This window comes from Terrapene carolina, unplaced genomic scaffold, assembly GCF_002925995.2.
Source record: "Terrapene carolina triunguis isolate 2854851 unplaced genomic scaffold, T_m_triunguis-2.0 Scaffold193, whole genome shotgun sequence".
Lineage (NCBI taxonomy): Eukaryota > Metazoa > Chordata > Testudines > Emydidae > Terrapene > Terrapene triunguis.
Window position 1 is genome coordinate 9,519,232 of NW_020664544.1, and position 16,595 is coordinate 9,535,826.

The 16,595-nt window shown below is 43.5% G+C and overlaps 1 protein-coding gene across 5 annotated transcripts in view; it reads right to left on the reverse strand.

Annotated features, from left to right (window-relative positions):
• The window catches only part of TLK2 (tousled like kinase 2), a 55,832-nt gene that overhangs the window by 10,612 nt on the left and 28,625 nt on the right, over positions 1-16,595 (reverse strand). For all 5 annotated transcript variants that reach the window (XM_024207230.3, XM_024207233.3, XM_024207231.3 and 2 more), the window contains 6 exons: positions 14,287-14,439; positions 8,024-8,090; positions 4,222-4,319; positions 3,754-3,835; positions 1,955-2,046; positions 522-611 (listed from right to left, as the gene is read on the reverse strand). In XM_024207230.3, coding sequence (XP_024062998.2) covers positions 522-611; positions 1,955-2,046; positions 3,754-3,835; positions 4,222-4,319; positions 8,024-8,090; positions 14,287-14,439 — 582 coding nt within the window. The remainder of the gene's footprint in view (positions 1-521; positions 612-1,954; positions 2,047-3,753; positions 3,836-4,221; positions 4,320-8,023; positions 8,091-14,286; positions 14,440-16,595) is intronic.

The window sequence follows — 16,595 nt, forward strand, 5'->3', positions numbered from 1 at the left end:
TTAACTTGGCTAGTTAGCGCATGACAAACGGGTGTAGATCTACTGCGTTCCCTGCTGCAGTGCACTAAAAGTTCGTGAATGTCTTTTGCATACGACTGTTTCAGAGAGCAGTAGGCAAAGTGCATCGAGAAACTTCTTGTGTGCAGCAGCAGGGTCCACGTGGACAACTCAAGCACAGCAGGCTGGAGTGCTGCAGCCTTGCACCCAGGCTTGCCATGCACTGTGTAGCCGTACAGACCCGCCCTTTGTGGCTGGCTTATTCCCTGAAGCATGAGGGTCCCTTATACGCTTTTATCCCCTATTATGCAACTGTGAGTGTTCATTATCCATATAAATGGATAATCCTTTTCTGACTCTTAAGCGCATGTCCAAATGATACTCAGTGGTGACAAGATCCACTGTGTAAAGTACTGATCTACCCTGACTGCAGGATCGCTAAGCTTTGCTGGAAAGCTTTTGACTAAACACTTTGTGGGGAACTTGGCAAATGCAGTGCAAAGGCACATCAACACATCACTTACGAGTCAGTATCCAGCGAGAAGTAGTCATAGAGTTTAACTATTCGAGGATGATCCAGTTCTTTGTGAATTCTGTACTCTCTACACGCATGTCTGAAAGGCAAGACTCCGGGCATTAGCAACAGAGATTTTACTTTGGGTTCTACATTAAGCGCTTTAGATATAATGATCTTGGCACAGCTCTCAGTGTTCCACATTCAAATGGAAGCTTATTCATACAATTCAGAAAGTATTAAATATTCTTGGAAACCAAGCGGTACAGTTTTTTGAAAGCACACTCCCAACGGGTGTCTCTGGGGAGTTGGGAATGCGCTTAGGGCTTTTGTTCTCTGCATGAGTGAGGCCAAGTCATTATATAGAGGAGATATCCCCTTATTAAGGGGAAAGAAAACTCTCAGCACCACTGTTGGTCCAGACCCTAACAATGCTCTTATTTTGCAAGCATCCACTCACTTTTCTTGCTCATTTCAGACATTTCTGAGGTGATACTAACAAGGTGGGAGGAAGTGGCTTCACTTTTGCAGCAAATAGTGAGGAAGGAGAGGAGAATTCATAGTTTCACAGATTCTAAGGCCAGAAGGGATCACTGGGATCATCTAGTAGGACCTGTATAACACAGGTCAGAAAACTTCCCCAACATAATTCTGAGACCAAATCTTTTAGAAAAATACCCAATATTGGTTTAAAAATGGTCAGCGACTAAGAAACCACCACCTCCCTTGGTAAATTTTTCCAATGGTTAATTATGCTCACTTTTAAAAATTTACACCTTATTTCCAGCCTGAATTTGTCTAGCTTCAACTTCCAGCGATTGGATCATGTTAGGTTTTCCTCTGCTAGACTGAAGAGCCCATTATTAAATATTTGTTCCTCAGGAAGATACTTACAGACTAATCAAGTAACCCCTTAACCTTTTCTTTGTTAAGCTAAATAACATTGGGCTCCTTGAGTCTAGAAGGGATGTTTTCTAATCTTTTAATCATTCTCGTGGCTCTTTGAACCCTCTCCAATTTATCAACGTCCTTCTGGAATTATGGACACCAGACCTGGACACAGTTTTCTGCAGTGGCCGCACCAGTGCCAAATATAGAAGTAAAATAACCTCTCTATTCCTACTTGAGAGTCCCGTTTGTGCATCCCAGGATCATATTAGTGCTTTTGGCCCCAGCATCACATTGGGAGCTCATGTTCAGTTGATTATCCACCAGTATCCACAAATCTTTTTCAGAATCACTGCTTCGCAGGATAGAGTCCCCCATCCTGAAAGCATGGCCTACATTCTTTGCTCCTAGATGTACACCTTTACATTTAGCTGCATTAACATACATATTCTAGTCAGTATCAATAGATAGGAACCAATTCTCAGGCCAAGATGGGGAAAAAACAGCAATGCATTGTTCTGCTATCTGGTATCTCGGCTTTACAGCACCACTTACTTGTGATAATTCTCTTTTTTCTCATCTCTCCAGTTTTTATTTAACTGGTGAATTTTCACAGCTACGTATCTCTGTTCTGTTAAATCAAATGCCTACAAAGAAAAAGCAAGTATCAGTAGAGTTGAAATTTCAAATTAATACTGCAAATGTGAACAAGAGATTCCACACTAGTGTCCCAATGCAAAGCAAAGAATAGATGGCAATATGCTGTAGTTAGTGTCACTAATGCTATCTACTCTGAATACAATTTAAGAATCTGTCCTTTAATTCGCCTGCCAATAAGGGAGCCAATTAGTGTAAGACAATTGGTGATTTTGGAACACTAGTCCATCCACTGGGATCTAGACTGAGTGCACCAATCGTTTCACACAAGCCAAACAGCCATGAGATAGTAACAACCTATACTTGATGTGAACCGGCAAGGAAGGCTCTCTGCCATGACACCTTGAGCCACCAAAGTCACTTGTACTTAATTTAAAAAAAAAAAAAAAATGCATAGGACATATATTGGTTTAATACACATTGCTAGATGTTACATCTCCAGATAGAAGAACTTTCAACCCATTTGTGGTTGGAGAGCCAATGGTTCAGCTGCATAGCTCATGCTGACATTTTTCACCCCTTGGGATCTTAAAGAGCATCCCAGCACACACAGATTTTGGAATTGTGCTTCTGGATCGATGCAGTGTTCCATTGCAGTGCTCCCTCTGGGGGGAGGGATAGCTCAGTGGTTTGAGCATTAGCCTACTGAATCCAGGGTTGTGAGTTCAATCCTTGAGGGGGCCATCTGGGGCAAAATCAATACTTGGTCCTGTTAGTGAAGGCAGGGGGCTGGACTCAATGACCTTTCAGGGTCCCTTCCAGTTCTATGAGATAGGTATATCTCCATATATTTTCTTTTAATCTAATCCAGGATCCTGTCTTTGATCCAGGCGTTTTGGAGCACAGTGCAAGACATCCCATTGTATGCAGGTGTGGGATAATCGTGCCCCCCACCCAATCTTGTTCTAACCCCTAACGTTAGAGATTACCCTAAATCCTGAAACATGAGGTTCAATATCCTTTTTCAAACTTAATACTATTATGGCTCTAGATAGTCTAGTTATTCATATAAGTGTCCAATACCTGAGTTTATATTTTAGTTTAGTCAATTTGATGCTAATATTAGTCTATGAACTACAGAGCACATATGGGATGCTTGGGGAAACAGATGCTTTCAATTTATTTAAAATTAATCTCTTAATCTCTCCAATTAGCAGCATGGCCTAGTCTAAGCATCATAGGTCTTGATCTTGCAAAACAATGTCATGTAAATAATCCTTACCCATGTGACTAAGGATTGTTTGTTCAGCATGTCAATGGTGGGATACAAACACTTCCTAGACTTAAAAAATGAAGGCTGTGCCATATATCCCTGGAAGTTATTTTCCTTTCATTTACAATAATGTGTCAGATTTAAAGCCCTACTGTGCCATTGCAATGTAGCCATTTCAAATATACCTTTTAAAAGCAGATTTCTACACTTGTTTAAGTCTCAAGAGGTATTTCATGTCATTCTCCTAGTCATACCAGTGTGACAATCCCAACAAATGCATGTTTCAATAAAATCTTGTGGAGAACAGAAACTAAATATCAGGTCTGCTGTCTAAATCAAAGCCAGATGCGACATGTATTTCTACATTCCTTCCCCCACAACCACATACTCTCCATTTGAGAGAACAAATGTCAGATTTTGCTTACTGAGTATTTCTGTGCAGACTCAAAATACAATACAACAGACTAATTCTTCAAAAACTTACCTTATATACCTCACTGAAGCCTCCTCTACCCAAAAGATGTAGCAAAAGATATCTGTCATTTAGCGTTGGATGGTCTTTAAATCTGGAGAGGACAATTTAACATTGACAATGGTAATGCCATCTACTAATAAGAAGTCACAGCTATTATACAGCTCAGAGACGACACTTCTTATTAAGCCTCAAAAAGGTGGTTATGTCCAGTTTTCAAACGATTGGATAGTCATTCATCAATGACACTGCAAAAGCTTCCAAAGTCATTTGTAAAGTATTAAACCTACATATTTTACAAGCAAATGCTTTTAAGTCAGCACAGTACTGTATCTCTCAGTGGGTGGCAGGATATTAAAAGCAGAATTAAGCACGGTGCATTCCCATTACCAGACAAATGTATCCTAAGAGAATTTAGCTTTCCTTGAGAAGTTACCATTTGACGCCTATTCTCTCCCCTACATGCCTCCCCATGCTTACTGTGAATTATCTTCATTGTGTATCCTTTTCAATTCCCTGATATGTAGATTTCTAACTCTCTCTAGTCGTTCCAACTCCGCCTGGATCTCTGCTTCTTCCTGTATGAAAAAAGATGACAGACAGTTCAAGACATTGGGTAGCTAGTTTCACCTGATTTATGGACACACTAACTGGAATGTAATGGTACATGACTGGTTTGGTAGAATGAAAACTATGATTACAGCCAACTTCAAGATAACAAATAGAAGGAGGAAACTATTGGGCTGTTTTGCTTGTGACTATGCATCCAAACTACAGATGGGAGTTGGTACAAGTTCTTCCCCTTTCCCCCAGCCAATATGTTAATTATGTTTTCCTCAGTTCCAGCAGTTAGGAACACACTGATTAAATGATACGCTTTCAGTGCAAACAAAAAAAGTATCCTAGAATTGTATAGGAAGATTAAACAGCAGGTAATTCTGAAAGTTTGAAGTGTGTCATGTGGAAGCTAATAAGTATCACTGATAAAAACAGCCAAGACCCTCCTAAAAGTTACACAGATTCTGGAACAGAGCTGTAACTTTATATCTTAAGCAGCATCTTGATATCTTTTCAGATTTATAAAAAGCCCAGTGGTTTCCAGAAGAGCCACAGAAAACAAAAATGTCTCCAGGAAGTGGGAGGATGTGGGCTACCCAGAGCTTTGGCTTTCCATGCTGCACGTAGTTTTTAACTTCACCCCTGAAAGGAAGGGAGATTCTAAGTAGTTGATTCTGCCCTTTTACACAGACTGTTGAATCAGGGTACATAAGCTTTTACTGACAGCTTCCACCAGGTTTCAAATTATACATGGATTATCACATTAGACACCACTCCTTTTCAACTTGTATTCTATTTTCACCGATTAAAAATGAGCAAGTTCCCAAAGCGGAGGAGGGTAAGCACAGCCTCAGACAATGAGACAATCCTAGAGCATTACTTCATTTTCTGTAAAGGTCAAGTTCTAAATGGATTCTTCTGTTCTGGGCTACATTACACTGACAATAAGTGGACCTGTGATTTCCTCCACTGGTAGGAATGGAGGTAGCTACAGGATAAATATAGCTTGAGCTCCATGTCGTCTAGCCTTGCCCAGAGTAGGTAGAGAGGACATGGTGCGGTTTACATGCAATTGGCCCAGTATACACTGTAATACCCATCATTGCTAGCAGCAGTGGAAGCAAGGCTGGGTAAAAGAAAACAGAGTAGTGTAGGCAAGGCCTTCACATTCAGGATGTGATTGGTAAAAGCAGGGTTCAGATACTGGCCAGTGAAAACACTGAAGGCCAAACTCCCTACAGGCCTAATGGCCCGTCTGCCCTATTCACCAAGGGACAGAAAAGCTACTCTCTTTGAAGCCAGATGCTACCAAAGGAGCTTCCTCAAACCAAAGCAAGTAACCCCACCCCATCCCTATTTTAGTGTTAATGGCAATCTGATCTGGTCAGGAAACTGGAAAGACGCTTGAGAAAATATTCTTGTCTAGTTTTTGCTGAAGTTGTATCGGTCAAAGTTTTCTGAGCTGCTCCAATAAAAGACTATAGTGACTAATGAGCTAATAAGGAAGCAAACAATTACCTAAAAATAAGTTTGCTCGCAGGGAGAGCTCCTGCTGATGCCAACGAGAAGGAAAAAAGTATGATTTTATAACGGAGTATTATTATCCGGAGTTATCAAAGAGTGCTGAATAGATTTGTCTAGAGTGTTACGCAGGAGACTGGTTGCTTGATGTGGCAAAAATATGGAGTCACACTTGGGGGCGGGGAATAGTAGGGGTTATAAATATCATAACGTTAGTTAAAGACGTCGCGGCACCTGATATTTTAATTCATAGGCTTTGTCATGAGAAAAGTCATATTTCTATTACAAATTAGACAATGGTTTAAAGAGCCTTTCAAAAATCCTCACTTCTCTCCACTGGGCTCCAGTAAGCTCACTAGCCCATACATATTCCCTGCCCCCTACGCTGGACATATGCAGTGCTCCGTAGTGGGCTGGCTGGGGTGACATATAGGGTTTTCTCATTTAAAAATCCTACAGATCATGGAGGTTATAGCTATGACAAACATACAGCCTTAGTAGGAAGCTATGAACACCTCTCTCCTTGACACTATTGCCCTGGGAAATACAGTAAGAACGCTTCTCTCTCAGACAAGTTACAATGGCCTGGATACACACAAGGAGTTAGGCGGTGTGCTGCTGAACCTCATGGTGCTGAACTTTTAGGTGCCGGGAAAAATCCGTGTGATTCGCAAAGCCTGAGTTAGGCATCTAGGTTCCCTACGCAGTGAATGGCGAGAGAGACAGACCCCTCAGAATGGGATTCACAAAAGCCAGCACACTAGGCAGGGAGCTGCCTAATCTAGCCAATGGGAGAGGCCAGGAAGAGGGGTGTACCCTACGCCCTGCCCCTCTCAGGGAGATGGGCATCTGAATCCAGGCTGCAGAGGGGCACCTACCTCTGCTGGATAGTCACTCTTCGGAGTCTGGCACCTCTGCCAGATGAGCAGCATTTGCCTGGGATGCGGGAGCTCCATGTTCAATTCCCCCCTCTCTGCCAGAGGGGGAGAAGAGATTTGAACAGGGGTTTCCCACCTCTCCGAAGAATGCTCAAACCACTGAACTAGGAGATGCTCTGATGTGGGGCTCCCTCAATCTCTCCTCTTGGAGCTGTTCCACGGTGGCTAAACAGTGAAAGAGCAATGGGAGCCGGGTGACTGGACCAGGGGTCTCCCACCTCCCAGCTGGGTGCTGTAACCACTGGACTACAGAGTCAGAGTCACTCTCTCTTTCTCTGGCCCAAGGACTACTAAAGTACATAGCCACAGCGGAACAGCTTCAAAAGGAGAGACCAAAGGAGCTCCACATCAGAGCATCCCATAACTCAGTGGTTAAGAGCACTCAGAGGTGGACGCCCTGATCAAATCCTCTCCCCACCCCCAGCAGAAATGGGGAAATTGAACCTGCATCTTCCATGTCCCAGGAAGGGCTTTCAACACTGGGCTAAAAGTTGTAAGGTGGGAACCACCACCTCCTTCTCCTGGCGAATTCTGAATGGGACCTGATCCGGCAGATGGACTCTGAGTCCGCCTATTGGATTGGGTCCAGCATGCCACTTTGGTGGCTGAGCGCATATCTTCCCCTGGTTTGTGAATCACACCGGGGCTGAGGTGGGATATGCACATCCAGACGCCTAGAGCAGCGGTCCCCAAACTTTTGAGGGTCGCACACCCACTTACCCCTGTCTGTGCCTCTCCCGGGCCAGGAGCGGGGCCGCGGCTCTGGGGACGGGGACGACACAGCCAGAGGTAAGGGGGCCGAGGCTGGAGCCACAGCTGGGTGTGTGTCTCGGAATGGGGTCGCGGCCAGCGGCTGGCGTGGCCCAGGAGCAGAGCTGCTCCGAGGCTGGGGGTGGGGAGGGGCTGGGTGGCACTCCCTCCCTCCCCTGTGGGGGCTGGCCCAGGCCCACTGCGCCCTCCTGGACTTTCCTCCACACCCCCATAGAGGGGCACACCCCACACTTTGGGGACCTCAGGCCTAGAAGGAGGCAGCAGTGTATGTGCCCAGAGGCAGGAACACAGGTACCTGGGAACTTTTACCCTGAAAATGTAGTGAATTTAGGAGCCTACAGGGTTCAGCAAGAGTTTTGTGCTTCGCAGTGGAGCCAAAACTGGGACTTAGGTGCCTGTCTCCTTTTTTGCATTCAGGTCAATAACTCTTACACAAAGTTCATATGTAGCTGGCCAAGTGCTTCTTAGAGCTATTTCTGTAACGAGTTCTTTACCTTTTTAAGATGACCTAGTCGGAGTTTGAAGATTTCCTCCTGTTCATGATATTCAGCTAACGTTAACCTGCGTACACAAGAGAACAGTGTCACAGACATATCCAACACATTTGTAAGCACAGTCTCTGTTAGTTTCAAGTAGCCAGGCTGGTTTAACAGGACTACCCGAGGGGGAGAGAGAGAATAAGTTTCAATGCAGCCAACTTACCATGGCACTGGTAAATAAAGTTCCATTCTAGTGCCATTCCTGTCCAGCAGATGGACTATTTTCAGTGTACCATGCCAAATACACACCCATTTAATAATCTGCTCAGCTATAAGAAGGAGCATCGCATGCTGTATCCTTCAGCAACTGACAGATTGTTTGAAATTTGTATATCACATTCTGCAGTCTCTCTCGTACGGAAGATAGTGCTCAAGTCTTGACACGCTGTAATAGAGCACTGAGCGTGTCTGAAGTCTATTTCATGGTACATATTTAATTTACTAGAAGGTTTACGCCTAACAAAGAAAACCAAGAGGAGATACTGTAAATATTGAACATTGCGTCAGAAACCTTCACTTTTTGAATGTTCGGATTGGTTTTTATTTCTGAAATTTAACTCGGTTTTGCATTTTTATTTATTTATTTTTTTAAAAACCTATTCAATCAGATCTCATTATAAATCTACAGAGAACTACCTCTGGGATGCTATATTACAGGACTTTCAAACTCTTCAGAATTCTTTCAGGATCCCACTGACTGTTGTGTAGAAAGCACACCACCACTTGCAGCTGTCCATGTTATACCCACAAGATTTCTATGAGGGGCAAAGGGGGCAGGAATACATAGCTTTAATTCTCTCCTCCTCTTGTTCCCCGACAGAAGCCTCAACTCCCTCCCAACTTCTAGCCACCTCCTCAGCTCCACAATGTTATGCTTCTCACTTCCCTAGCAACTCAGTACCACACTGAGTGTTAGAAGGCAGCTCCACACTCTGAGCTTCACGCTGCTAAACAGACATCTCTGTGCAGAACAGCTCTGGGCTCTATGCCACATCTTGCCCATCTCTAGCTTCTTCTGTTCCTGTACACTTCCTGGCATGCTGGAGACAGCCTGACATAGCAGTGGGGCAGGCAAAGCAATTGCAGGAGGGTGTGTAGCAGCCTAGAAGGACCTTATAAATCCCGACCTGCCCTCCTCCACAAACATTTCCTACAACAATGACTAGCCCTTAAAACGTAAGAGCCAGGATTACTCAATTTCCTAGTTAATATACCTGCTCCTCGAATGGATGTCTCTTAGTGGTAGCTATAATTCAGCTACAGTTGAACAGTAAGTATAATTGGAATTTGCCTGCTTTACCGTTGTCTGAACAAGCATTTAGTCCAATATTCAGGATGTAGGTTCGCCTAATAAATCCCCCTTACTGCAAAAGATCACTACATTCCAAATTAACAATCTAACTGCTCTAAAAAAATACAACCAATACCATCAATGTTTACACAGGGACTCAGAACAAAAAGTCATGTGGCATATCGGTAGTTCTTCCTTGGAGAACAGATTACAACACAAGCTCTCAAGAAACAAGCTGACCTGCATTTAAATCAGATCCAGTTAATCCAGATTGTTCTGTAATCTCAAATTTACTTGGCTTTAAAGAAGCCTTCCCAGACTGAACACTGTTTTCAGCAAGCTTTGACAACTGGTTGCTATTGCAGGATTTGGGGTACCTGAACAACTGAATAAACCAAATGTGGGCTGTGTGTGAGAGAGACACACAGACAGGGTGAAACAGTGAAAATCTATCCATTTTAGACAAGCAATAGAATGGCTATCACTGGACTAGTATTTCCAGAAATAGCTACATGCTAGCTTCTAGTATTTTAAAAAAGCCAAGGAGGCTGGAAAATAAACACTGTCCTATTTAATATAAACACACTTGAAATACATGACTTCCATTCTAGCCAAGGGCCCTGTGACAGCCCGAGCTAGCTACTGAACACACTAGACCACAAAAACCCCTACAAATTCAGCTTCCTGCCTTAAATTACAGTCTTGTCCATGTTTACATTATAGATGCCTATTTTCAGGCGGTGACTGAATTTCATAGCTACTCTTGGGTAAACCATGGCTCAACACTCCTATCACAGGAGCACCTTTCCCCCCTTTTAAGACACCCTAACCAAGATGACACATCTGTGCTCAAAATGCCCAGACTGAGTACCAAAAAATTAGGGTGGGATTTTTAAAGGATCCCAAAGGATTTAGCACCCAACTCCTGCTGATTCTGAATGGCATTTACAATGCACCAGGGTGGCAATTTTTAAAGCACTGAAAATGGCTATTTTTTCAGAGAAGGAATTTGGGAAACACTCAGTGATTATTACGGACGACTGAAGGAAAACCTTATTTATTCCAAGGCCAGAGGGATCATTGAGACCATCTGATCTGACCTCCTCTCTCACACAGGCCAGAGAACCTTTCCAAAGTAATTCCTAGAGCAGATCTTTTAGAGAAACATCCCATCACAATTTAAAAGTTGCCAGTGATGGAGAATCCACCATGACCCTTGTTTGTAGGTAAAACCCCAAACTTTCAGCCTGCAGAGCTGTCTACACAGTCAGCCAGAAATTGCATATCTGGGGCAGCCCAAGGAAATACAATGAGGTCAATAACTTGCTGCAAAAACGAGGATTTATTTTTGTAAAGTATTTTGAAGTTGAAAAGCATGTAAAGGGAATTTTACATGATTGGCAACGCTACTTTAAGAAGAGATAATGTGCACAACTCTATCAAAACAATACTATTTCAAGGGTGGAGAAATTTAAATACAAACTAAAAGAATCACCTAAAAGTAAACAGTTTGAGTTAGAAAGTATCAAAATATGACACTTAGTGTACGGCAAAAGTGCCCGCCCCCGCCACAGCCTAAATACAACCGGGGTGCCCAAAATGCAGCTCGCATAGCCTCCCACTCCATTCTCTACCTATCAGACTGGGGGGGGGAAGCTCGGGGCTTCTGCCCTCCAGCAGGATGGTGGGGCTAGGGGCTTCAGCCCAGCGGGGGGCACCTGACGGGGCTCAGGGCTTCAGCCCCGCTCTCGCTGAAGCTCCAAGCCCCAGCAGGTGCCTCCCGTGGGACTGAAGGCCCTAGCCCCACCACTCTGCCACGGGGCAGAAGCACCGAGCCCTGGCAGGTGCACACGGCTCTCAAACTTCTTAGGATTATCGCATGTGGCTCGGAGGGTCAGTACGTTTGGTCACTGCTGACATACCCATAATATAATTAGCTACCAGGCAACTGCTTTTAAAAATCAAACATACATTCATACTATGTTGACATATACTGAAAACAAGAACATTCCAAATTCTGACTGCCCCACTGCAGCAAAGTTTATGAGAACATTGGGGGAAGCTTGCGTATCTCTTACAGACTTCAATGCCTAGACCCCAGGGGAAAGGTTAGTGGAATATCAACTTCAGCCCTGAATTGCCTCCGACTCCATACACTGCAGCGAGAGCTTCAATGTTGGTTAATATCAGGGCTTGTTTCCATTAGAACCAAAGATTACAATATAAGGAATTAGTAAAAATCCAGTTTATCCTGATTATACCAATTGCTCAGCTCATTTCGAAAGCAAGGTTTTCGTAGGCTAACGAACTCCATCCTCACCACATGTGCCTGGTGCCTGCCAACTTTACAAGATGTCTCCAGCAACTGTGCTACCCACTAAAAAGTCACCCTAAATTTGAAGAATATCGGTGCTATTCAGGAGGCTGACGAACAGCAGATCTATCTGGACATACATAACTTAATTACATTAAGGGCAGGTCTACACTACAGCAGGGATCAACACTCTGAGATCGATCCACCGGCGGTCGATTTAGCAGGTCTAGTAAAGACCTGCCAAATCGACTGCAGATCACTCTCCAGTCGACCCCTGTACTCTACCTCCGATGAGAAGAGTAAGGTAAGTCGATGGGAGATGCCCTGCGGTGTAGACCCCGTGGTAACTCGACCTAAGGTACGTCGACTCCAGCTAAGTTATTCACGTAGCTGGAGTTGCGTAGCGTAGGTCGATTTACCGCAGTAGTGTAGACATAGCCTAAGATTCTGCATCAGGCACAAAAAACACCTGATTAAAAGTCTTGCCCCTCCCAAGCATCAGGCCTGGTCTTACTAGTCATACATTCCAAGTGGCAAATCTTCTAGAGGAAGTGGGGAAGAGCCATAAACATTCTCTTGTCCCCTCAAGTTTATAGTTGCAAGCTGTGAAAAGTCTTTATTCTTCCTAAGATTTTAAAATAATCACGTACAGGCGTTCAGTCTGCACTTCCAGACCCCAGTGAGTGTGCTGATACATACTGGTGTTCCTGGAAAGGAGTATATAGCAACTGACATGTGTGACATAAGCCACGGTTAATGGTTTCGGATTTATCTTTGCTACTGAAGCCCTCTATTTGCCCAAAGCACAGGTAACACATTCCACTACAATTCAACCGGACAACACGCATCAACCATGAAAGAGGAAGCACCATTCTCGTAAGAGAGGAGACTTCTCTCCATGGCTCATTTAGTTCTTTGACATCTTTATCTTGAGTGCCAAAAAGAAGTGGCAGTTTTTGTTACATGGGCACACTCTGAAATAGAAACTGAAAAGGCAGAAGGGGCTCTCATCAGCTGCACTAAGTCATGCAATCCCCACACAGCGGTTTTAGCAACATGAAATATAGAAAGCCATTCAAAATTATGATCCTGGTTTACCGTATTTAGGGAAGATTACATGGGACCCTGAGTGTGGAATGGACCTTTCTAGGAACCAAGGAGAAGGACTGAATGAGTAAAGAGAGGTAAGGAATGAAAGAGCACAAGGTGAAAGGAACTCTAAAGGGGAAGAGGGGAGATAGAAACATGGCAGGAATGAAGAGAAGTCTGGGAGTAGTGACAGAGAGAGGGAACAGCTGGCTTGGAAGCTTCAGTTATAGGGGGTGGAGCCTTTCACCATTAGGTCAGCAGTACGTATGCTGCCTTGGTTAATGGTAGCCAAGTGCTTCATGGAAGCCCCAGATAGTCAACTGAACCGAGTGCTTGTCTACCCAAACGTTTAGATTGTGGCAAGCTACCCCACACTAGCCTGCTGCAAACTAACTGTCCATGTGGACCCTGCTGACAGGCATTAACAGTTAATACACTTTAACTAGTTCTGTTTCAAGGCGGACAAGATCACAGAACACTAAGTAACTGTTAATGCACGTCAGCAGGGTGCACACGGACAGTTATTTTATGGAGGGCTAGTGAACGGTGGATTCACACCCCAGCTTGCGGCATACTATAGGTTGGTGTAGACAAGCCATTAGTTTACTTCCTAGTGGGTAGGTTTCCTTATTACAAGAGAGCCAACACACTTGGTAAGTGGCCGCCTTGGTAGTGTCAGCAGAAGAGACCAGGAGGAAATGGGCTTGGAGACTGAACTCCACCCCCAGCATCCTCGGAGATAATCCTGGCTTGGAAGAAGGACCAATGCCCACTGGGGAGGCAGGGAAGCCTGGACTCACCACTATCCATGCTAAATTGTTCCGGAGAAAAATGGCTTTAGTCTCCAGAAAGGTCAAGATGGCATGTTTGGAGAGCAATAAATTAACTGAAAACAACATCTTGTGCACAAGAGAAAAGATTCAGTTACTGGAGGAGAGAGAATGATCTTTCCCCTCCCCACCGTGGAATTAGCTGATATTGGCAAGTGCTTTGGAGATAGGACTGCTTTAAGTAATATACTATGTGGAGACTCTTTCCCCAATATATCGGATGATTTATTTGGAAATCCTCAGAAGAAATTGCAATGGGATAAAGACTGCTAACCCATATACCATTTCTTTATTTGGAGGTGTGATAAATCTGACTGGAAAATTTCAGCAAAGAGAACAAAAAATTTGCACCATTTATTCTCTCAAGTCTAAGGCTAGATACAGATGCAGCTGCAATGCTTAAAAAAATACTGCTTGCACATGAAAAAAGAAAATTCTACTCTCCAAACTTGCTATGAGCAACATTGATCCCTATTTCACTCCAATGGAAAATATTTAGGGCTGCAGCCACAAGTTCCTGAATGCTAGATTTATTCTATAATATTTTTTTACAAGGAATGTCTATGAGATAAACAGTAAAGCTTAGGAGTGAGTGCAGTATTCCATTTCCCAGAGTGCTGGTCTACCCCCACATCTATATCCTATACAAACATTGCTGCTCTGGAATGTCCCAATACAAAGCCATGTAACATACGTTTCGTTTTCTGCTCCATTGGTCTTGTTCTTGCGCTGTTTCTGCTCGTTGCTTGCTGGAGGGGTCTGTCCCATGGCAGGTGGCTTCCGTTTCGCTAACATCTTTCGTTGTCTTTCTATCTCCTCCCGCTGGGAATTTATCCTCTCCTGTTGCCTTGGGGAGAGAGAGTGGGGTGCGGCGAGAAAGGGACACATTATAAAAATACAAGTAATGGAAACAGATGACTAATTACACCCCCCTACTCCCAGATTAGCAAAATGATTTTCACATCACTTCTACTCCTAGGATGAGTAAATCAAGTGTTTTAACACGAAGTATGGAAAGACACGCCAACTGTGGGAGGGAGGTGTCAAATCCTTCAACTTGCTAAAGGTTAGTCACAATTTATAGAGCGAGGGAGTCTTCATTTGCTGAAATATGAGAAGCCCTCCAATAGATTAAATCCTGTGCCCAAATCATAATAATATTCATGCAGGTGATGATCTCTTTACTAGTGAGGAGTTGAGACCATCTTAAAGAAAACCCAGAAATGAACCATGATTTATGGTTGGCTTTGTCAGCTACCCCACTCACTTTTCACAAGTCCCCCAAAGGATCTATTTTAGATCCCCGTCTTCCCTGTTAAAGACTAACACTGCTAAGTGAATCCTCTACATGGTCACATGATCCCTAGCTCTTAAAGGCAACTTCTTAAAGCAACTCAAACCTTTTTCAATCCCACCAATGATGGACCATCTTCTTGCAGAAGAAAGCTATCATTAAAACTGCCTGTCATTTTAATTTAAAACCCAGGGTAACATTTTGAAAGGCACCAAAATGATTAGGAGACTATGTTCCATGAGCTTTCAATCACACTCGGGCAGTTAAGTCACAAAATGGGAGTTAGAGATCGCGGGTAAAACTTTCAAAAGCACCTCTATTTTCACATCTCTTGCAGCAAAAGCAAAGACGGACTTGGTCCCTTAAAGGAGATTCTAAAGCCCTTGACCATCTGTGCACTGCTTGATGAAATGGGTTCCCACATCGGACCAGAAAGAAGTGAGTAAATCTTAGGGGATTGTGCATGCTCTTGTCTTTGCATGTTTGTAAATAAAACACAACTTCATGAGAGATTTATTTGCATGGAAGTCCCACTTAATGGCCTGGGCCAGGTGGGAATTTGCAGGGTACTTCTATTGATGACTTGTGTAAAAGGGTTTTGTCATTTCCATTTCCTGGGTTATGCAGCTCCTTTATCTCTCTGAAGACTGTTGCCAGAAAAAAAGTTGAGTATTGTGGATTTCTCTTTAAAAAACTTCTTTAAAATAATATACACAGCCTGTTGCGACCAACCATAACACACGCAGTTGTGAAAATCCACCTGAAGAGCCAAGGTGTAAGCAGACTGAAGTCAGAATCAGGATCAGATTCCTGCCCTCCTCCTCAGTCCTATTCCCCCTGCCCCAGCATTGCACAGTTGGCCAGGTGCACTGAGAATGGTTTTGCCTTCCTCTGAAGCATCAGAGAGGGGAAGGAGATAAGATCACCATGGCCTGATAGCTGTCAGTCTGGGATAGGAGAATATGGGAGGGTCTCTCTCCCCAAGAGGAAAGAGGTGTGTATTCTACTGCTATTAGAAGATCTTCTATAGGTTTAGCTGCTCTCAAAGAATTTGTTTTATAAAACAAATCTGTTTTCACCACAGACGTGCACTGCTGTCAAAGATAAACCGTCAGTTAAAATAGGCTTAAAAGGAGCAACTCAGTTTTGGCCTAAAACTTAGATATGTGTAAAAATGATTTTTTTTAAACAAAACCGGAGTCCAAGAGAAATGTCTCCACTATTTGTTAAAGAACACATACACAAGTCCCCTGTAGTGCTTGCAACCAAAACACTGCTGAAGTAAGAACCAGAAGTGAAACTAACTTCACGGATGTTCCCAGAGGAGAGACTTGCAAAAAGAGTTCAAAGTAAATTTGTTTTAATCAAGTTTCGCTTCTAACTGAAGGCGCAGGTAAGGTAATAATTAGCACTATATAATTTAATTTAAGTTGTGTCCCTTTAACTCATTCAATCTTTATCTTTTCTGTATTTCAAATGGGTGTAAGACAGAGGCCGTGACTACTTATAGTCCCTGTGGCCTTTTTTGTCAGAGGCAGCATTAGCCCGGTGTCCTGGCCACACCAACTCTGGTAATTAGATTCTGACTCCCTAAACTGCAATAGAGTTTCTACTGGAAGGATATTCGTTGCTGTCTGGCCTAAAAACGTTGTCTAGTATTGTTTATGCATTGTCAAATAGTAGCTCAGTTTCAATGTAAAGGGTAGTGG